The sequence below is a fragment of the Grammomys surdaster genome, unplaced genomic scaffold (genome assembly GCF_004785775.1).
Source record: "Grammomys surdaster isolate TR1022 unplaced genomic scaffold, NIH_TR_1.0 125349, whole genome shotgun sequence".
NCBI lineage: Eukaryota > Metazoa > Chordata > Mammalia > Rodentia > Muridae > Grammomys > Grammomys surdaster.
Genome location: NW_021620222.1, coordinates 116,256 through 138,055, shown reverse-complemented (window position 1 = coordinate 138,055; position 21,800 = coordinate 116,256). Strand labels below are relative to the sequence as shown.

Sequence of the window (21,800 nt, the reverse complement as noted above, 5' to 3'; positions counted from 1 at the left end):
GAAGTGTAATCCAAATAAGCCCTTTCCTTCCTTGAGTTGCCTTTGGTAACAGCATTTTATCACAGCAATCGAAAAGTATCTGGAACAAGTATCAGTTCTCCAAATTCAGTTCTCTTTTCTCTCTCTGGAACCCAACCCAAGTTCTTAAAAATAAATAAAAGTAAATAAATAAATAAATAAATAAATTAGTAAATAAATAAATAAATTAGTAAATAAATAAATAAATCAGACACACACAGATGCACACGTGTATGACACACACAGATGCACACGTGTATGACACACAGATGCACACGTGTATGACACACACAGATGCACACGTGTATGACACACACAGATGCACACGTGTATGACACACAGATGCACACGTGTATGACACACACAGATGCACACGTGTATGACACACAGATGCACATGTGTATGACACAGATGCACACGTGTATGACACACACAGATGCATACATATATTTCATTCATTACTTGGCTATTTTATATATGTGCATATTGTATTCTGATCACACTCAGCCTCTCAGACCCTCCTCAGATTTTTCTGCTGTCTCTGGCTTCCCCTGGGCGTCTCTCCAACACTGCCGCTCTGTCTCCCACTCACCTCTCTTATCCCCCTCCCCCAGTCCTCTGGAAATCCTCTTCCCAACACACTTCGCCCTCCTACTTTTAGTTTAGTTTAGTTCTAGGTTTCTGAGAGAGGATTTCTCTGTGTAGCCCTGGGTGTCCTGGAACTTTTTCTGTAGAGTAAGTTGGCCCTGAACTCAGATATTCACCTGCCTCTGCCTCCCAACTGCTGGGATTAAAGGTGTGTGCTGCCAGTGTCCAGCTTTTTTTTTTTTTTTTAACCCACTGAGTTTAATTAGAATTGCTTGTATGAGTTTGGGTGTGGTTATTTACTACAGTGAAACAACTTGCAAATAGCTATACTACTAAAGAAAAGTGGCTCCCCCTCCACCAATAACCATTAGCCAGCAATTCCTGGGGCGGGGGGGGGGGGGGAGCCTCCTGAGCCTCTCCCACATTCAACTTTTTCTGAGTTCCACTTACCAAACTTCACACCCAACTTTTTGAATCTCTACTGTGCTGTGTGACCTCGCCCCTTCTCTGTCCTGTACACCTCTACCTGATACATCTCTCCCTGTATCTCCTCTCTCCTCCTCCCTCTCTTCCTATCTATTGCTCTGTGTCTCTATTTCCTCAATTTTCTGCCTCTGTTCCCTGGCTGCTCCCTCTGTCCAGCTGCCAATTGCTTTTCTCTGCTACTCCTGCCACCTTTGTTAGGCCATCAGCAACCTTTGGCCAAGAGCCCGGGGCCCACATTCCTGAGTCAGCACTTCCCTCCAGTTCTACAAATGATGTCAGAACTGCAGCAGTGCTGGCTGCAGCTCTGGTTGGAGGGTTTTCTTTCCTACTTCCCTCTGCACAGACCTGGCAGCTTGGCTGACCGCTCTCTTGGGGTTATCTCTAGCTCTACTGAACACTGGCTGACCTCTCTCTTGGGGTTATCTCTAGCTCTACTGAACACTGGGAGGGGTGGGCTTCTGTCTCCAGGAGAGCTATGTATGAATCTGTAGTTTCTCTTGAGACCCAGGATCTAGCCTGGCCCACCTCAAGCACAGGTTTTTCAGGTGGGGTCGGGTGGCATCATGTGAGATTCCCATTAGGCAAGCAGGACTGGATAGGTGGAGAGAATACCTCAGGGGGTTGTGGGAAGGAAAGCAAAGGGATTTGTCCAAACTGGTTCATTTGTTCACCCACTACCCTACCATTTCTTCTTCCAATATTTATTCATAAGCACCATCATCTATTCATCACCCTCGGCCCAACCTCTCCGTCATCCACCAGTCCCTCCCTTTATCCGTGTGCAGCCATCTGAGTATCATCCGTCTATCTCTGCATCCTCCATCTGTGTTCGCTACTTTTCTACTGCTGTAATAAAACACCATGACCAAAAGCAAGTTGTAGAAGAACTTATCTGGGCTTTCGGTTCTAGAGAGGAAGTTCTGGACAACCGAGGAAACCTGGTAGAAGACAACCAGAGGGAGAAGCTCCGAGATTACATCTTCAACCACAAACAGGAAGTAGAAAGGAAACTAGAAGTGGACAGGGACCATGAACACTCAAAGACGGCGAGCAACCCACTTCCTACAGCACGGCTCTGCCTTCAAAAGATTCTGTAATCTCCCTAAGCAATAGTACCACCAAGGACCAAGTGTTCAAACACATGACCCTCTAATGGACAATTCTCACTCAACCCACCACATCATCTTTCCACCCACCCACTTCTTCTTTATCCATCCTCTTGGCCATTTATTTATTCATTCCTTTATTCCTTCATTCAACTTGGTGAGTGTCTATGATGGGTCAGACACTGTCCAAGGTAGTGAAGGCATTGGAGAATGGAAGAGAGTAGCTTCTCATGGCCATCCTCACTGACTGAACCCAGACTGCTTCTACCCAGGCCTCACTCGGACTCTCCCTTTCTCCAAGCATCTCCTCTGTCTTAGTTACTATTCTGTTGCTATGGTGAAACACTATGTCCAAGGCAACTTTTAAAAGGAAACCATTTAATTCTGGCTTTGCTTATAGTTTCATTATGGTGGGGAGCATGGCAGCAGACAGGCATGAAGGGTGCTGGCTGAGTGACTGAGAGTGACATCTACGAGTTGTAGGCAGAGAGAGATAGAGACTGAGCCTGAATCAGACCTTTGAAAGCTCAAAGCCCACCCTCAGAGACATAGCTCATCCAACAAGGCCACACCCACTCCTAATTCTTCTCAATTCCACTAACTGGGAACCAAGCTCAACTTGTGATCCAATGGAAACCATTCTCAATCAAACCCACACACCCTCTTCCCTTCATCTCTTTGTACCTCAGATCCTGCCATGCCCCTGAAATAAGCTCACGAGTTCGGAAGCCTCCCTTGACGTCTTTCTCAGTACTCGCTGCACCCTAGGCTTGTTTGCACAGTCCCAAGATGGTCCTCATCAATCTTCTTGTCAGAGATCTCAATGTTAACTTTTTAAACTTAAAAAAAATTTACTTACATCTTCTGTATGAGTGTACACATGCATGTCATGGTACACATGTGTAGATCAGAGGATAACTTGGGAGTGTCTGTAGACATAAATTTTGGCAGCCTACTTTAATAAATGTTCAACCTCCCCTCTAGCCCCCCAGCCACCAGAGATAGTGGAAGAGAAACGTTATTAGAATACAGGTGAAGTGGGCCTGTTTAGAAATAGTTCTTTGGAGGCAAACCCAATCTTTGCTGTCAGGATATCAGTACTTGAGTCCAGTAGCAAACACCAAATATGAATCAGCAGCTATAGCCCAGTCCTCTCGGCACGAACCAGCAGCCGAAGTTCAATCCTTAAGAAAGTGCAAGCCTCACCAACTGTCCTGGGGCCTCGGAAGCAGCAAGAATCCGCAGGAATTTCACGAGCAGTTCTTTGGTGAGTTTCTCTCTAAGGCATCACCACAAGTGGAGCTCAGCAGCACAATGTAAGGTGAACCAGTACATGTGTGTCGTTAGTGAAGACTAGTGAGGTGGAGCAAACCAGACCGATGCTCGTGCTCCCGCCGTCTGTGGGCTCAGATCTGTACTCCTCCATCATGCAGCCTTTCACGTGTCTGCTCTAGCAAAGCATCCTTTACCTGTGTTCGCCAGGAGAACACCATTTGATATAACTGACTTTCCAAAGAAAACAGAAATTTCCACTTCAGGTGTCAGTCTTCTTCTACCATGTGAGTGCTAGGGATCAAACTCAGAACATCAGGCTTGGTGGCAAGCCTCCTTCACCCACTAGGCCATCTTGACTGCCTGGAAAAAATTGATGAAGAACTGTATTACTTACCTTTTTTCTGTTAAGTCACACAGGATGGCCAGCGCATTTTGTTTCCTGGTTTCCGTTTTTCACATCTAGTGACAACAACACACAAGGCCCTCAAATATCCTAGATACGCATAAAGTCAAGGCTCCAGATTCAGACCCGAATGCAGGGCTTTTATGGCTTTTTTTTTTAATGCCCATGTTTTAAGTAAGATACAGACTTCTATACAGTTTAAAGCTATTGACCTTCAGTTAGAGCAGTCTCTCAGCCAGCTCATTTAAACTTAGCCTAACTTTCCCACCATCCCTCTCTCCCTACAAGAGTCCTCATTCACTATCTGCTTACAGCTCCATTCTCTCCTTTCTGCTTCCTCCAGTGTCTTCACACCTCTGTCTCTCTTCAAGTCTCCCCTGTCATCGTAGTCTTCCTCTCCTCCTCCTCACCCTTCTTCTTCCTCTCTCTCTCTCTCTCTCTCTCTCTCTCTCTCTCTTTCTCTGCCTGGAAGTCCCATCACCCATTCTTCTAGCCCTAGGTCTGGCCATCACCTCTTTATTATACAAAAGCCCTACTTCAGCCTGAACCAACCAGCAGCAGGACAACACCCGATCATCTCTTAGGGTTGCCTTTGGGCAATAAAGACTCCCTGACCCTCATCTTTTGGGCGGGTGATGAATAATAAGCAACTGCATATAGAAAACTGGTGATGGGCATAGAAATGACAATACCAAAATCCTGCCCACAATTAGCTTTTTGTCTGCACAGAATCAACAATTGAAGATACTGGGGCACACCTTCAAACAATGTAAAGAAAAGTTCACCCCAACAAGATCCAAAGTGACTTTCAAGTGACCTCAGCCATTTCCCATCTATGTGAGGCGGGTAGGGTCCTTGCCCTCTAAGACCCTACCTCACTTCCCTTCTCTCACTTGTCAAAGGCAGCTAAGGATCAAATGAACAAGTGTAAGTACTAGTCATGGCAGCACCAAACACTAACTGATGGAAAGCATCTTAGCTCTACCGCCGAGCCCCTCACTTGGCAATTCTAGGCAGGCCTCTACCACTGATTGAATTCCACCCCTAGCCCCTCACCTGAGGAGCAGTAGACAGGTGCTCTACTACTGAGCTCATGGGTAGCTCTAGACAGGCAGAACTCAGGATAATTTAATCTTCAAAAATAATGATGCAATATCTGATTTTTTTAAAGTATCATTTTTAAACCCATGCGAAAACTCCATCAGTGAAGTGCTTACTGAGCAGACATGTTATGAGTTTGATCCCAGAACAGCATAAAAAGCCAGGTGTGGTGGTGGGCACCCACTTGAATCTCAGCTCTGGGAAGCAGGAGCAGCTAGATGCACAGAGCTCACAGGCCAGCCAAAAAACCAAGAGAGATGTCACCCTGACACCTGTACATCACATGTGCTTGCATTCACACACACATACATGAACACATGTGTACCAATTATCATCATCTTTGGGGGCGTAGTGGCACCGGCCGGCAGTGCTAGCACTCAAAGAGCTGAGGCAGGAGGATTACTAGTTCTCATCTGGTTTGGGCTTCATAGTAAAACCTAGTGTCCAAATTTGTTTGTTTGTTAGTTAACTAAAAAATCGTCCTCATTTTTAAAGAGAGACGATAAGGCAGTTAGGAATTAAAACCCAGCGGAAGTTGCACAGTGTGCTGAGCTGGCATTTGAACACACATGCATTTTCCCGAGTTGCACAGATGGCTAGTTCTTGCTGCAGCTGCCTCACAGTATCTGAGCTGCCTGAGACTCACAGTGTTTCTTTGAAGATGTGTCATGTGAAGCTGGCAAGCCCATCTGTGTACACATTTCTGAGTGTGTGTCACTGCCTGGTCAGGCTGAGCTGCATGGCAGGGATGGAGGTGATGGGCACTAAGGCCATTCGCACATTTGATGAGCAGGCACCTATGCAGGCTTCCACAGACTCCTGTGAGAGGATGCTAGAAGCATAAGTGTGGGATCCTGGATGGAGCCAGGAATCTTTTTGGAGGCTTCTGACATATAATAACTGCAAATTGCACGCATAGGTTACAAGAGGGAGGGTAATTTAGTTAAAAGGGTTGTTTTGAATCCAGGGTCTCAGATATGCTCAGCAAACATTAGTGCACTAGGCTACTAGCCCAGGCACCTTACTGGGAGATTCTACTAGACAAGGGCTCCACTTCTCAGCAACGTCCCCAGCTCCTCACTGGAGGAGTCTAGACAGGCGCTCTACTGCTGCGCTATATTCCCAGCTCTCTATTTAGTTTTGGACAGGGTCTCGCTCATCTGCGGAGGCTGGCCTTGAACTCATCTATAGCCCAGGCTGACCTGGAACTTGCTATCCTCTTCCCTCACCATCCAGAGAGACTGGGATGAGAGACCTCTGCCATCAGGCCTTGGAGGCTGTGTTTATTTTGTATAACTGATTAGAGGAAAGGGGAGGACAATAGCAACTGAGGGAGACTGGGACTTCCAAGCCACCCCTCTGGGTTGCTTTTGTGTAGATCAGGACCCCATCGGAGGAATTAAATCTCCATGGGCCTCAATTGTTCTGTGAAATGGGAATGCCTTGACTGCATTCATCGTTATGCCAAAGTGAAGATTCCATGAGAAGACGTTTTCCAAGCTCTTAACTCATTACGTTGGTAATGGTGAGTGGCAATTTTCATTAGCTGCTATTAATACGGTAAAACCGGATGCTCTGTGCCCGTAAGTAGTCAGTCGTTAAGCACCTACTTGGTGCCAGTCCTTGATGCACATTGACTGGTTTCTCAAACTACGTCCCTTAGGAGATAATTTTATTGTATTTTGCTGGACATCAGGATTTGGGATGCTAAGAGTCTCAGGGGACTAGGGCAGGATTCAAATCCAGTGCCTGTGTCTCTACCTAAAACCTGAGACCTACTGTGGCCAGCTTTCAGTCCTGCCTGCTCAGCTGTAAACTCTGAGGTCTTGCTCCCTGGAGGAAGGAGTTTTTGTGGCCTGGGACCTCTGAATCCTAACCTTCTAGGTCCCTCAGGTGGCCTTTCACTGGGGTGAAATTGCAACCGTAGTCCAGGAAGGTGCACACTAGGGCCATACTGATTTTGGCTTTTGGGTTGCATGAGCTGGCGGGGGAGTTGGGGGAAGGGTTTGGGAGGAGCCGAGGAGCTGCGACAGGGGTGGGGAGGAGCCAAGCGGGCACCGCGGCAGCGGGCGGGCCGGCGCGCGCGCGCGCTCGGGGCTGCGGCAGCCAGGGCTCCGGTGAGTCCGCCCCTCCCCCTCCCCCGCCCCCGCCCCAGCCTCATCCCAAGGGGGCGGCCCCAAGTGGGGGCGCGGAGGTCGGTGCAAAGAGGGGCGCATCTGGAGTTGGGAAGCTGAGTCTGCAGTGCCAGCTGGACGCCCCAGGGGAGGGACATGTGGCCCTGGAAAAATGGGGATCTTGATTCCAATACACCTGGGTGCACTTCACCCTCTCCCCACCCATCCCCAGAGTATGGGGATTAGTGACCCACCTCGTGACCTCTAAGTGACTAGAGCCACGTGACCTCTGGAGGTCTTGGACTCCATTCCCCTCTCCTGCAGCGTCTTGGGACCCTGACATTTTAACCCTTCCAGCACCCCTCCCCAAAAAAATCCCATCTTTGCAGGCAGGAGACGCATTGAGGACTTCAACTCCCAGCAGTCCTCGCAGCCCTGGTGCGATAAAGCTGCAGTAGCACTAGCACCAAGACCAGCTGGGAGTTGTAGTCCCTAAGCTTTTAACTCGCTTCTGGGGGCACGGAGGTGGGAGGGGGCGGCTGGACCTCATCGGGGTCATCTGGGGTCGCTCAGTTACTTCCAGTGGGGCAAGATGCAAAGCTTGGGCTGAATTTTTCTCTCCAGGTTTGGGTCCCTAGATCAGTCATCAGCCCCCCTTCTTGCCACCTGGCAAATGTGGGGACCGGTCCGCAGCGGCTAGGCTCGTCCACTCTGCAACCCCTATGGGCTACCGCCCCCCGCCGCCTCGGCTCCCACCCAGGACAAGGCAGAGGTAAGCATAGGTGAGTCTGACCCTGGTCGAATGGCTGTCAGTCTTCCTCAGCAGCCCCCCTTCTACTGACTGTCTGGCCCTCGTTCTTTCCCTCGGGGGAGGGGGTGCTTTTCCCACCCATGTCTAATGTCTAGCCCAAACCTTGTGTCACTCCCTCCTCTCCCACCTCCACCTCTCTCTCCTGTTCTTTCTATCTCTCTCTTTTTTTTTTCCTGACCATGCATCTGTCTGTTTCCAACTCTCTTCTCTCGCCTCGTATCTGAGGTCTCCAGCCATTGTCTGGCTGTCCAACCTAGAATCCAGCATCCTCTTTCTCTCTCTTCTGCTGTACCTGTCTCTCTTTGGGAGGTATTCCTGCCCACACCCCTGCCTTCCTTGCTTCACTTCTCTCTGTGTGTGCAGCATGTCTCAGATGTAATGAAGTACACGCTGTTCCCCAGCCTCTCTGTCCTGAACCTCTGTACTCAGCATTCTGTGTCTATCTTTCCCTGGCTACCGGATTTCACCTGGTCCTCTCTCTTATCTCCATCTGTCCTCTTAGCTCCCTTTCTCTCAACTTGGGGTTTCTGCCCCACACCTGACTCTCCTTCCTCTGACCCTCCAGCAGCTTTCCACCCTTAGTCTCCCACCAATGATGTTCCAACTGCCCAAAGGGCTTTTACCTGCCACAGTCAGGCCCACTAAGGATGGCTACCTCCAACCTACCACACTGAGTCTCAGAGTACCTGCCCTGACTTTCAATCTGTGGCCCCCTGGGGGCACATTCTGTTAGTCTGCAAGTGCCCTGCCTTTTGGTGTGATTCTGTTGATCTGTTTGTTCCTTAACCGCTCTCATTGGACAGTGACAAGAAGTGACTGTAACGTCTGTCGTTTTCATCCTCTAATCCTGGCCCCGAGCCACCGCCCTCTGGCCTTTGGCCCCTCACCAGACCTTCTCCCTCCCTCTCCCTGTACCTGTTCCTGTCCCCGTCTGCATCTCTGCCCACTCCACTCTTAAGTGTAGGATCACGTGGCCACTATGTCTGGGGACTACGAAGATGACCTCTGTCGGCGGGCCCTCATCCTGGTCTCAGACCTCTGTGCACGGGTCCGAGATGCTGATACCAATGACAGGTGTCAAGAGTTCAACGAACTGCGAATCAGAGGATATCCCCGGGGTCCGGATGCAGGTCAGAACCCCAGCTGTCCCAACTAGCCACAGCCTTCTACCCAACTGCACAACAGCAAAGACTTGGGAAGGTCAGAGCAGAGCCACTCAGCTTCCCACTCCTTTATGGCTAGCCCCATGGAGAGCCCTGCCTCTGTCTTTGCTGCTGCTTTGTCTCCAAACCACTGAACTGGAAGAAATATCTGTGTGCTATGGACTAGCATCCATTCCCTGGCTTTGGAGTTTTGTCCTGTAGACCTACCCTTTTCTAATTACAGCCATGAAGTATCCCCGTCAGAAATCATGATTTTTTTTTTTTGAGGTAAAGATAAAGTTGAGAATCTGGTAAGGCATTATGGAGGCCTGGCTGGTCTCACACTTAGAATAACCCTCCTGCCTCAGTCTCTCAGGTGGTGGGATTATGGACATGAACCACCATACCTAGCTCTAGAAGAATTAATTACACTAAAAAGCTACAGACTAAACCAGCCAAAGGCAGGGTGTAGGTTGTGGGGCAGAATCCAGAAGACAGAAGGTCTGACTATCCAAGTGTTCCCTTCCAGTAAGGTCACAGGCTGTCTTTAATTCTTGTATTATGTTGGTATGTGACTCATTACCCACCAGAGAAGCTCCCCCAACCCTTGGTGCTTAGGGTTTTGGTTGGAGTTTGGGCGTGTGATACATTTATTAGTTTTTATGTCACTGTGGCCAAATTCATGATGGAAGCAAAGGAGGGAAGATTTAGCTCACAGGTTCAGAGGTGTAACTCTATCACAGGAAGAAGGCAGTGGGGTTGAGCAATGCAGTCACATCATGGCCGACCAGGAAACAGGATTCTGGGGATGCTGGTTCTACCTGGCTTTCCTATTTTATTGCATTTGGGCCTCCAGGGCATAGGGCTGTATTCAGGGTGGGTCTTCCCCCTCCATGAGTTCTCTCTGGAAGTGCCTTTGCATACATAGACATGTGTGTGCATGCATTGGTGTGCATGTATTTGGAAGTTAGATAACTCTTTAGGAGCTGTTCGCTATTTTATTTTATTTTATTTTATTTTATTTTATTTTATTTTATTTTATGTGTCTATATATTTTGACTGCATGTATATCTGTGCACCACATGTCTACTGGTGCCCACAGAGGCCAAAAGAGGCTGCCTGATCTCCTGGAACTAGAGTTACAGATGGCTGTGAGCCACCATGTAGGTGCTAGGAATTAAATCCAGGTCCTCCCCAAGAGTAGCAAGTGCTCTTGACTGCCAGCACATGCCTTTCAATTTTTTGAGACAGGGTCTCTCTCATTGGCCTGAAACTCATCAAGTAAGATTGGCTGCATGGCCATGAGCCCAGAGATCTGCTTGTCTCTGTCTCTGTGGGCACTGGGATTACACATGTGTACCACCATGCCTGGCTATTTTCATGTGGGTTCAGGAGACCAAATTCAGGTCCTTTTGCTTGCAGGACAAATATTTTACTGACTAAGCCATCTCCCCAGCCCCTTGTTTTACTTTTTGATATAAGGTCTCACTCTGTAACCCAGACTGACCTGGAACTCATTATGTATCCCAGATTGGCCTTAAACTCACAGCAATCTTCCTAGCTTCGCCCCCAGGTACTAAAATGACAGACATGAGCCCCCACACCTAACTCCTAGGTAGTTCTAAATCTAGTCGGCTTGACAACGAGGAGCACACATCACAAGTAGGCGGGGTGGACTGTCTGTGTGGCAGCCCTGAATCTTTAGATCTTCAAGCAATAGGCTTTGGGCCCAATGTCATTTAGCATTGTCCTTGACTGCCTAGAATGGCCCAAGACAACAGGGAGGACATCCCAAGAGCTTGGAGCTCTCAGATCTGTGCCTGTTCTGACAGGTTCCCACCTAGGGGTTGGTCAGGCTTGGAGAGAGTGTATCTTTTGCTCTAGCTCACAGCTGCTCTGGCCTTGCACTCTCTGAGCTGTGCAGACAGGCATGGGGAACAGGAGAGGCTTGAAAGATCCAGAGTTCTCAGATGGGGATCTTGTACTGATTAGAAGCATCTGGCCAGTTTGCTGCATGATTCCCATGCCCTGGTCCCTCCCAGGGCTGCTAAAATCCTGGACTCTGGTTTCAGTAGCATCTAGGGCTCTCACAGGAAGGGTGGCTACATAGTCAGGAGCACCTCAAGGGAGGTGGCAAGAGGAAGCTCAGAGTCCTTGCAGCAATACCTGGCACAAGTTTCCAAGACTTTCCTTTTCCCCACAGCCTCCATCTCCACAGCTGGGACATGAGATCTATTACATTTAGGTCACACAGTAGCATGAAGATTAATGTCACACCCTGCTTTTGCTTCACCATCTGACCTAGCACTAAGAGATGTTTCCTTCTTTCTCACTGTTACCTGAACACAGCAGTTATGGTTAGATGTCTCAGCTGGCAATGGCTGAGTTACCTGGCCCCACCCAACATGGTTCTCCATATACAAAGATCCAGGACTCATTCCTGTTCTAACTCCAATCCTAAGAGTCACCTCCAAAATAAATTCTCACAGCCTAGAGAGTTACATCCATGAAACCCTTCTCCTGGTATCGTTAGGAAAGAAGCCATAAGCCATAAAACCCCACTCCTAGTACTAATTACTGAAAGAGCCATAAAACATTGGTTGTAAGAAATGGGCTGTGCTGGGCTTTCGAAGTAAAACAGGGCTGCATGTTACTGGCATTTGGAAGGTACCAGTTAGCGTGTTATATCATGTAACCACAGTATTATACTCATTATCTGAATAAGGAAGTCTATGTGGGGCCATATTCACCAAAAAGTGTGAAAATAAGAATGTAGGTTTTGAAGTGTGACACCTGTGGTGTATGGGGTGTGTGTGTGTAGAGGAGTTTGTGCATGTGTGCCCTGCACACAAGGGAGGCCAGAGGACAACCACAGATGCTATTTCTCAGGCACCGTCCACTTTGTTTTTTGAAACAGACTCACTGTTCACTAAGTAAGCTAGGCTGACTGGCCATATCTCATGTCTTTGGACCTCCATTTCCTGTTGTCAGAATGAGACTGATATGTTATTAATCTCCCAGGGTACCCTGAGGTACCAGTTAAATTGTCACATCTCAACAAATGTTTGCTATTGTATTCTTCTACCTGTCATTTGCCTTCATTGCCGTCAACTGCAACAAAGAACAGAGTTGATTCATCCCACTTGCCAAACACAGTGTCAGCCTCGTAGAAGTTAAGGTGAATTCCCAAGGACAGATAGCAAAACTTTCCCTGAATTGTCTCTGAGCTTTTGGGGGTCTTATTCTTCAGAAATGTCCTGTGACAGAGAAGCAACATGAGCTAGAGAGACCAAAACCTGGATGTAGTCTTCAGGACCTACAGAATGTGACCCCACGGGCTCTGTAAAACAACCATTACAAAGCAGTGCAACCATAGCAGAAGCATAGAGTTCAAACTCAGTAATACTGAGAAAGTAGTCAGGGCAGCACTGACCTGACCCCTCATGACCCTTGACCTCTCCCTTCACTCTTTCCAGACATTTCCGTGAGCCTGCTGTCAGTCATCGTGACATTCTGTGGCATCGTACTCTTGGGTGTCTCTCTCTTCGTGTCCTGGAAGTTGTGTTGGGTGCCCTGGAGGGACAAAGGAGGCTCAGCAGTGGGTGGTGGCCCCCTGCGCAAAGACTTAGCCCCTGGGGTTGGGCTGGCAGGCCTGGTAGGAGGTGGTGGGCACCATCTGGGAGCCAGCCTAGGTGGCCATCCCCTGCTGGGTGGCCCACATCATCATGCACACACAGCCCACCATCCACCATTTGCCGAGCTGCTGGAACCAGGTGGCCTTGGGGGCTCTGAGCCTCCAGAACCTTCCTACCTGGACATGGACTCATATCCAGAGGCTGCTGTGGCCTCTGTGGTAGCTGCTGGGGTCAAACCAAGCCAGACATCCCCTGAGCTGCCTTCTGAGGGTGGAACAGGCTCTGGACTGCTCCTGCTGCCTCCTAGTGGTGGGGGCTTACCCAGTGCCCAGTCCCATCAGCAGGTCACAAGTTTAGCGCCCACCACCAGGTGAGAAAGGGTATTGGGCTTGGGGCTTCAGTATGAAACTCGCTTCTCTATCTCCTTCTTATCTGTGGCTCTTCTGATACCGGGGACAGGACAGGAAATGGTATGCTGACTCCTGGATGCTAGGGAGGATGAGATGGAGGCCTAGAATTCGAGACTTAAGAGGAAGGGAACAGGGTCTTGAATTCTTTGTCAGGCTACAGAAGAGTAGGCTGGAGACAAGGATCCATGGTTAGAAGCTAGTGTAGCAGTATGTGTGCTATCCCAGCCATTTCACAGGCTAAGACAGGAAGATCTAATGTTTGAGGCTGGTCTGGGTAACTTAGTGAATCCCTATCTTGAAATAAAAAATAAAAATCAGGATAGAGGTGTAGCTCAGTGGGAGAGCCCCTGCCTAGAATCCCCCAGTGAGGAATGAGAGGATGTGGCTGAGTTGTAGAACCCTTCCCTCAGTGTGGTGCCAGGGTGTGGTTATGCAGAAGAACTCTGGCCTGGCTTGCAGAAAGCCCTAGGTTCAGTCTCAGTACTGGAGTGGGGATGGTTTCTGAGGCGTAGGCAATTATTGGTCCTGTGCAGTGTAAGCTTATGATTAGTAATTTGGACCTCATTCTTCCTCATTCTGTGTGTGTAAGCTTAGGGTCTGGTGGAGTTGGGCCTCAGATACATGCTGTGTCCAGGCCTCCATCCTCAGGGCTCTGACAGTCTAAGGGGTACACGTTCGGGAGACAGGAAAGCATCTCTGGAGACTGCCAAAGCTTGGAGGAAGCTGAGAATTTCCTGAAGGTGGAGGAATCTTGATAGACACTCGAATGGTAGGGAAGCTAGGACTTGGTGCAGGTAAGTATCTGTACACATTTCAGGCAGGAGAAAGCAAGTTCGTGGTGGAGAAAGCCAGGAGACAGGTAGGCAGGAGATCAAATCCGGACAAAGCCTGGTACATGAAGCTGTGGACACTAAGAAGTGGCAGGTGGAAAGGCTGTGTCCTGAGGACACTGGGGAGCCACAGAGGGGCTGGGAGCCAAGGAGGAGAGGTGCCAACTCTTGAGCCATCTAAAGAGGGAGAAATGCGGCCCAGGCAGGGAGAGGACAGGCTGAGCCCAAAACCAGCCATTAGTGATGGGCTAGGGAGATAGGGGGCCAGGCCCAAGACGACTTTGAGGTATCAGGATAAACAGGACATCTGGCCACCAACTAGAGTCCTGATGACCTTGAGGTCTGGCTGGGGCTAGTTCAGAAATACAGATAACACCCCTGCTGCAAATGGGGAAGTTGAGGCTAAGGAAGCACAGGTGTCTTATCCAAGGTCAAATAACTAGTCAAGGGCAGGGTTGTAGGCACAAAGCTCTGAATCAGATGGAATCAGATGCCACTCAGGTTGGAACCTCACTTTGGTCTTCCCTGACACATAGGTACCCAGCCCTGCCTCGGCCCCTCACCCAGCAGACCCTGACCACCCAAGCAGACCCGAGCAGTGAGGAGCGACCACCTGCACTCCCCTTACCCCTCCCGGGTGGAGAGGAAAAAGCCAAGCTCATCGGTCAGATCAAGCCAGAGCTGTACCAGGGCACCGGACCTGGTGGCCGGCGAGGCGGGGGCTCTGGGGAGGCAGGGGCACCCTGTGGCCGCATCAGTTTTGCCCTCCGGTACCTCTATGGTTCTGACCAGCTCGTGGTGCGGATCCTACAGGCCCTGGACCTCCCAGCAAAGGACTCCAATGGGTTCTCAGACCCCTATGTCAAGATCTACCTATTGCCTGATCGAAAAAAGAAGTTCCAGACCAAGGTCAGGGCAAGGAGGCAGATTTCAATGTGTTTGTGTGTGTATGTTCCACCAGGTTTGAGAGAGGGAGCTAGGGAGGACCCCTGCATCTGAGGGAAGAGGGCTGAGGTCTGTATCAAGTCTGAGGGAGGAGTCTGGGGAAGACCCCTGAGTCAGGAGAAGGAGCTGGGATCTGGACTCCTGGGTTTAGGGGAGGAATTCTGGAGTCTGCATCCCTGGGTCTGAAGGAGGAAGGCAGGGGCCTGAAATTGGGTCTGAGAAAAAAGGATTTGGAGGAGGTTGGGTCTTAGGGAGGATGGCTGGGGTCTGAATCTCTGGACCTGAAAGAGAAGAGCTAGGGAGGACCGCCATGTCTTCAGGAGGAGGGCAGAGTATAGGTCTGGGACTGTGAGGAAAGGGCTGAAAGCTGTATCCTGAGTCTGAAAGAGGAGGCTTGGGAGGTCCCCTGGGTCTGAGGGAGGAGGCTGGATCTGGACACTCGGGGCAGATATGGGATAAATGGCCTACTGGTTCTGGGAGCAAGGCCATTGGACATCATTTCTGTCTCTGCTTCCATCCCCCAGGTGCACAGGAAGACATTGAACCCCGTCTTCAACGAGACGTTTCAGTTCTCGGTGCCTCTGGCTGAGCTGGCGCAGCGCAAGCTCCACTTCAGCGTCTACGACTTCGACCGCTTCTCGCGGCATGATCTCATCGGCCAGGTGGTTTTGGACAACCTGCTGGAGCTGGCTGAACAACCCCCTGACCGCCCACTCTGGAGGGACATCCTGGAGGGTGGCTCGGTCAGTGGCTCCATCCACAATGGGCCCTGACACCAGCTCTCCCCTCTGCACCCTCAGGTTCCCATGTCACTCTCCCTCCTCACCCTGGGACTTTCCAGGTAGTCCCTGGAAAGTCCTCTTCCGTAAGGAGCTCTTCGTGGCCAGCTTGTTTGTCCCTCGGTCTCCAGGACCTAGGACTCACATTCACCCTGCTGCCACCTGAGGTGCCCACACGAGAGCCTTGCTCTGGCTCCCCCTGTCTCTTACCCAGCCCTTTTTCTTACCTGAGGCCTTCGCTCACCCTCTCATCCATCCATTCCTCCACCAGAGTGGAGAAGCAGAGACCCCAAGAGAAAGGGAGAAGAGACAGAGAGGCCTAGAGAAGCAAGTGCCAAGGTGGGGGCAGACGCTCAGGGGGGACAGGGTTGGCGGCTGGAGACCACAGAGAAGAGACAGATTGAGCCTCCTGGCACAGCAAGATTGCTGGAGAGCACAGGAGACACACAAAGACCAGGAGGAAGCTTCCAGGGAGACTTCTTCCTGGACACTCTGGAGTGAAGGAGTGGTCAGAGTCCGGTGGGACCCATGCCCCAGGGCCTCCAGCCTCTGACACACACTAATCTAGACCCTGCTCACAGCTCACTGCTGTCAAGGCCTTTGCCCAGGCTTTTCTGTCTGCTCATGAAACCTTTCCCCCTCAGCCTGGTTTCTTCCCTGAGACGTCATTGTCTTATCTCACGAGCTCCTGTGAGCCCTGAAGTCCCGTATGCCCCCCTAACTCTGGACCCTGGCACTCTGACGACTTATACCTGGCATGACTGCTCCCCTTCTCGCTAGGTCTCTACCTCAGTCCTGACTACTTCCCTCTATTTTGGCCTTTGTCTCTCCTGCCCACTAGATCAGCGCCTCACTCTCCCTGTCTATCCCCCCACCTCCTGTCTGCCTATTCCTCTGGGTTTCTGTCTCTCTCTGATCTCTATCCATTTCTTTCTGTCTCTGCCTCTGTCCACACTCTCTCAGTTTCCGTCTCTCTCTTGACAATTCTCTTTCTCTCTTTCCCTGGTCTCTGGGCCCCCACCGTCTTCTCCACAGAACAAAACAGGCTTTGATGGTGAACATCTGTGGCAGGGAAGCTTTGGGGCCTTGGCCAAGAGTCAGACCATTCAGTACATGGGAACCTAGCAGTGGTGTGAAGGGAAGGCGGAATAGAGGGAACTGCAGGGAAAGATGGTCAGGCTGCCCTCTGTTCCCACTGCAGGAAAAGGCAGATCTTGGGGAGCTCAACTTCTCACTCTGCTACCTCCCCACGGCTGGGCGCCTCACCGTGACTATCATCAAAGCCTCTAACCTCAAAGCAATGGACCTCACCGGTTTCTCAGGTGTGTCTGGGTGGAGGAAGAAGATTAGGGTCTGAGAGAGGAGGGCTAAGGCCTGAGCCCCTGGGCCTGAGGGAGAAGGCCTCTGCTCAGTCCCCTGGCTTCTCTGTACAGACCCCTATGTGAAGGCCTCTCTGATCAGTGAGGGGCGGCGTCTGAAGAAACGGAAGACTTCCATTAAGAAGAACACGCTGAACCCCACATACAACGAGGCCCTGGTGTTCGACGTGGCTCCCGAGAGTGTGGAGAATGTGGGTCTCAGCATCGCAGTGGTAGACTATGACTGGTGAGAGGCACCCATGAGGTGGGACAAGGCGCGGTGGGACAAGGTGGCTGGGTGCCTCCCCTGACCTTTCCAGTAATCGCTCTCCCAATCCCCAGCATCGGCCACAATGAAGTGATTGGGGTGTGCCGCGTGGGTCCAGAGGCTGCCGACCCACATGGTAGAGAGCACTGGGCAGAGATGCTGGCTAACCCTCGCAAGCCTGTGGAACACTGGCACCAGCTAGTGGAGGTGAGTGGAGGCCACCTCTGCCATGCATGGGCACCAGGAGTCCAGTGAAGCCCAAGCTGCCTGAGTCTGACGCTGTGTGAGCTAGGAGCCAGTCACTCTACCTGTCTTCTGTTTCCTTTACCTGTTTTCCGGCCCGTGAATAGCAGCGATGGTGAGGGCCACTGTGACGAGTCAGTTAGTTGAGTGTTCAGCAGCGGCCAGCTGCTGCTCTTCCCCCCCCCCCCCCGATGCTAAACACAAAATACAGGAAGAAACTGGGTGATAAACCGTTCCCCCCACCCCAGAGTGAGGTGTGAACATTAGTAGATTGTGGTGTAAAGCTGAGAACGATTTTTTGAATGAATAAGAAAATATCAGGCAGGAGGGCATGGCTCAGCAACAGAGCACTTGCGTGTCATGTGCACCACACCACCACAACAACACTTACAACAGCAACACATATTCAAAAGACAACATAACGAAATGTCACAAGGTAGTGGCCGTTGCAAAGACCACTGTGTGTTGGTTTCTTGCCTAGGACCTGTGGTCTGAGTCTTTTGAGGTAGAAGGCCTTCCATACAGGCCCTGGGAGAGCATTCTGGAAGACAGGGTAGGCATTAGGAGGGGCTTGGAAGGCGGTTCAGGTGAGCAAGATGAGGAAGGGCCAAAGGTCAGAGGCCTGAGCTGCTGTGGCCACTTTTAGAAAAGAATGTAATTTATGTGTAATTTGCCTGCTTATGGGTCTGCAAACCGTTTGCGCACAGTACCTGCCAAAGTCAGAAGAACAGGGTGTCGGATCCCCTGGAATGAGACTTACAGATGGATGTCAGCTGCCGTGTGCGTGCTGGGAACAGAACCTAGATTCTCTGGAAGAGCAGCTGGTGCTCTTAACCCTTAACCTCTCCAACCCCGACCAGTGGCCATTTTTGATTTAGAAGCTGTGCAACCACTTCTCAGCCTTGCCAAGCTGTTTATCATAGCCTCTTGGGGCTGGAGAGACGGCTTAGTCAGTACCTGCAGTGTAAGTGTGAGGGCTGTGTTTAAATCTCTAGAATGAAGGTTAAAAGTCAGGTCCAGAGTCACACCCTAAAACCCAGCGGTGAGGAGACAGAGACAGGAGAAACTCTGGGTCTCACTGGCCAGACAGCGTAGGCTAATTGATGAGCCCCAGATCCTGGTGAAAGACTTGGTCTCAAAACACGAAGTGGGGCTAGAGAGATGGCACAGTGAGTAAGGACTTTTGCTTTGCAAGGAAGAGGACCTGAGCCTTCATCCCCAGCACCCACGGCTGCCATGCCTGTCTGAGCCTGCATCCCCAGCACCCACGGCTGCCATGCCTGTAACCACAGTGTCTAGGGGAAGGGACCGCCAAGTCCTGGAGCTCACATGCAGCCAGCCTAGCTGAAGTGGTGAGGTTCTGGTTCAGGGAGAGACTCTGTTTCAAGGCAATGAGGGAGAGAGCAGCACTAGAGGACCCACATCCTGCTCTGGCCTCCGTCTGCGCACAAGCATGTATACACACAGATGTGGGCACCTGCACACACATATACACATAACACATCAAGTACACACATGCACAGTCCACTCGTGTATAACCCACACACAAGCTACACATGTATACACTATGTACATACACGTGTATATACCACACACACACATACACACTCATCCTTGGGTTCACAGAAACTGTCAACGGTGACCATTTTCTCTGCAAAGACATCTACTTTGAAAATATTGACAATTTTGCTTCCACTGAAGCCAAGAAAAGTCAAATTACTGTAAGTTCTGTTTAGAATAATGTAGATTTTAGTACCTGAATCTTTGTTTCTTGATAGTTTTCTATTACTTTGGTGTTCTAAGGAAAATTCACCTTGAAACACCATATAAACCTGGTGAATATCTCACACCTGTAAGACCTTTTGGGAGGTTGACACAGCGAGTCTGCCTTGAGTTTTAAGCTAGCCTGGACTACAGAGTGAGTTCCAAGTCAGACTTGGCTATGGAATGAGTGAGTCTGAGTCTGAGGCTAACCCTTCATCCAAGTCTGAGCCTGACTCTGAGGTTAACCCTAACCCTGAGTCTAAGGCTAACCCTAACCATGAGGCTGAGGCTAACCCCAAGACAATTTCTTGCCTCTGCTGAGACTTGCATCCCCCACACACATCCACAGGCCCCTTCTCTAGCAGAATGAACAGCCAGGCCCAAAGCTCAGGGTTGAGATCCTGAGAGATGAGACCCTCCTATGGGGACAGAAACTGTGTCTTCCTGGGCATTCACTGTTGCAATTGCACTGTTGTCACTAATTCTCTGGCAACTTCCAGTGAGCCACACTGCCACCACTAGGTGACACTGCAGGATGGAGACCTTCACTGGAGAGCGGGGCTTCAGCCCAAGGCGCTGAGTGTGGCCACAGCCTGATAGCCCTGCCCAAAAGCTCTCTGTGGCTCCCTGGACCTCCTGAGCCCCGGACCTGCCTGCCGTATGGCTCCTTTCCAGGACCCTATCTTCCTTGCGATTTTAGATAGTTATCTTTTGTGCCTCAGTTTCCCCACTGGTAGAATGGATGGTGATACCATTTCCCACCCCCCTGAGAACTAAGACAGCATGCGGAAGAGTGGGGCAGAAGTGTCCTGCTGGGTAAGGAGGTTATTCTCTTTCACCTCCAACTCCAGGAGAAGACGCTGAGCAGCTTCACAAAGGGCGGCAAAGGATTGTCAGAGAAAGAGAATTCAGAGTGAGGGTAAGATCCGGAGGAGGGGGAAACCTCTGAGATCTGCCTGAGGGAGGACTTCTAGACTGAAGGAGGACCACTGGGCCTGGACACCTGGATCTGGGGGAGGTGGGGGGCGGCTGGGTTTGAATTCCTGGGTCTGAAGGAAGGGGCCTGGGTATGGATCCCTGGGTCTGAGGGAGGGGGACTGGGCCTGACAGACAGGGGCTGGGCCTGAGGGAGAGGGATAGGTCTGAGTGAGGGGCTGGGTATGGATATCTAAGAATGAGGGAGAAGCACTGGGCCTGGTCCCCTGAGCCTAAGGGAGGGGGACTGGGCCTGAGGGAGGGGGGCTGGGCCTTAGGGAGGGGGGCTGGGCCTGAGGGAAAGAGGCTAGGCTCCCTCCACAGTGCTGATACAGCTGCAGTGGTTACAGCCTACCCTCTCAGGTCTCTCCTCTTCAATTTTTAGGGCTGGTCGAGGCCTGGGATTGAACCAGGTGCCCTCAGGACCCATCCCTTCCTGCCCGGACTGTGAACTCATCTCCTCGAAGCCATAATGTCCGAGCTGCTGGTGCGGGGCTGCCTGGACCTGCCCCTCCTTATCCTGGAGGTGTGAGGCTAGGAGGCAGCAGGACCAGCTCCCTGTTTCAGGGTGGGAGGTCCTCGGCCTCCATTGTCTGTCTTCTTATCCCCAGAGTTCCCCCTAGAGGCAAGGGGCCATGCATGTCTGGGGACCCCTGCCCCACCCCTCTGTCTGTCTGTCTGTCCCGTTGCTGTTGTCTAAGTCTTGCTGTTCTGGCCTGTGTCCTCACTGTGAATGTCGACAGATCAATCCTTGATGTCCCCTGAACAGACACCCCCTCCAGCGTCCACCCCTTCTGTCCCTCCATCTGCGTCTGGCCGATTCCCTCTCCCCACTGCTGCTATCATCACCAGAAATAAACACACTCTGTGGGTCTCATTCCACCTGGTGCTCCTGTCTCCCTGGCACCAGGAGGTGTGCTAGATCATAAGAGTGTGTATGACAAGGCCACTAAGTGACCTCTCCAAGCCATAGCCGCTAAATGGTATTTACAGATGCAAACCAAAACAGAATTTCCAACTGTTCACCTCCTAGAAAAATTGACAAACATCTCTTATGTGCTTCTAAAAAACCTTCCAAAGACAGACCATCCTAGGTAACAGGCAGCTTGGAGGCTGGCTTGGCCTCCTCTCCTGAGTACAGGCTATCTACCACAGGACCAGGTGGCCTGCTCTTAAGCAATGACATCCAAGCAAGCGCCTCAGATAGAGGCCTCCCTTACGCAGCTACCTTGTCCTTAAGAATTCTACGACTTCTGCAACTGCAGAAACTAGCTGTAATTAACTCCAGGTTGCAAAGCATTCTGGGAAAGTGACCTCTTGTAATTTGGGTTCTCCTCCATGAGGAGTTTTTCAGCAGCAAGGAAGCATGAGCAGGGGGAGAGTTGGGAGAGGGGCGAGTGGGAGCGGACATTAATGGGACTCAACGAGGACCTGCTAAAACTGGCCTGAGAGGTGACAATTTCTGAGAAAAATGAAGTAAGCCCATGCCTCCTCAGGTTCCCTCATATTTGGGCAAAAGCTCTGATTGATTCTGCCTAGGCTTTGGATG

General features: G+C 50.8%; 1 protein-coding gene across 1 annotated transcript; it reads left to right on the top strand.

Annotated features, from left to right (window-relative positions):
* Positions 1-7,041: 7,041 nt before the first annotated feature.
* Positions 7,042-21,128, top strand: Syt3 (synaptotagmin 3). The gene is made up of 11 exons (XM_028785770.1): positions 7,042-7,094; positions 7,730-7,873; positions 8,867-9,032; positions 12,521-13,049; positions 14,456-14,828; positions 15,389-15,607; positions 16,845-16,965; positions 17,077-17,248; positions 17,344-17,476; positions 20,128-20,195; positions 20,637-21,128. The coding sequence occupies exons 3-10, from the start codon at positions 8,882-8,884 to the stop codon at positions 20,191-20,193; spliced, it is 1,764 nt and encodes a 587-aa protein (XP_028641603.1). The 5' UTR covers positions 7,042-7,094; positions 7,730-7,873; positions 8,867-8,881; the 3' UTR covers positions 20,194-20,195; positions 20,637-21,128.
* Positions 21,129-21,800: the final 672 nt, after the last annotated feature.

Bases quoted from the DNA above. Each gene is read 5' to 3' on its own strand.
- Syt3 (XM_028785770.1), top strand. From the start codon at position 8,882: ATGTCTGGGGACTACGAAGATGACCTCTGTCGGCGGGCCCTCATCCTG. The intron at 13,050-14,455 runs GTGAGAAAGGGT...CCTGACACATAG, and splicing joins AGTTTAGCGCCCACCACCAG to GTACCCAGCCCTGCCTCGGC. The intron at 14,829-15,388 runs GTCAGGGCAAGG...TCCATCCCCCAG, and splicing joins AAAAGAAGTTCCAGACCAAG to GTGCACAGGAAGACATTGAA.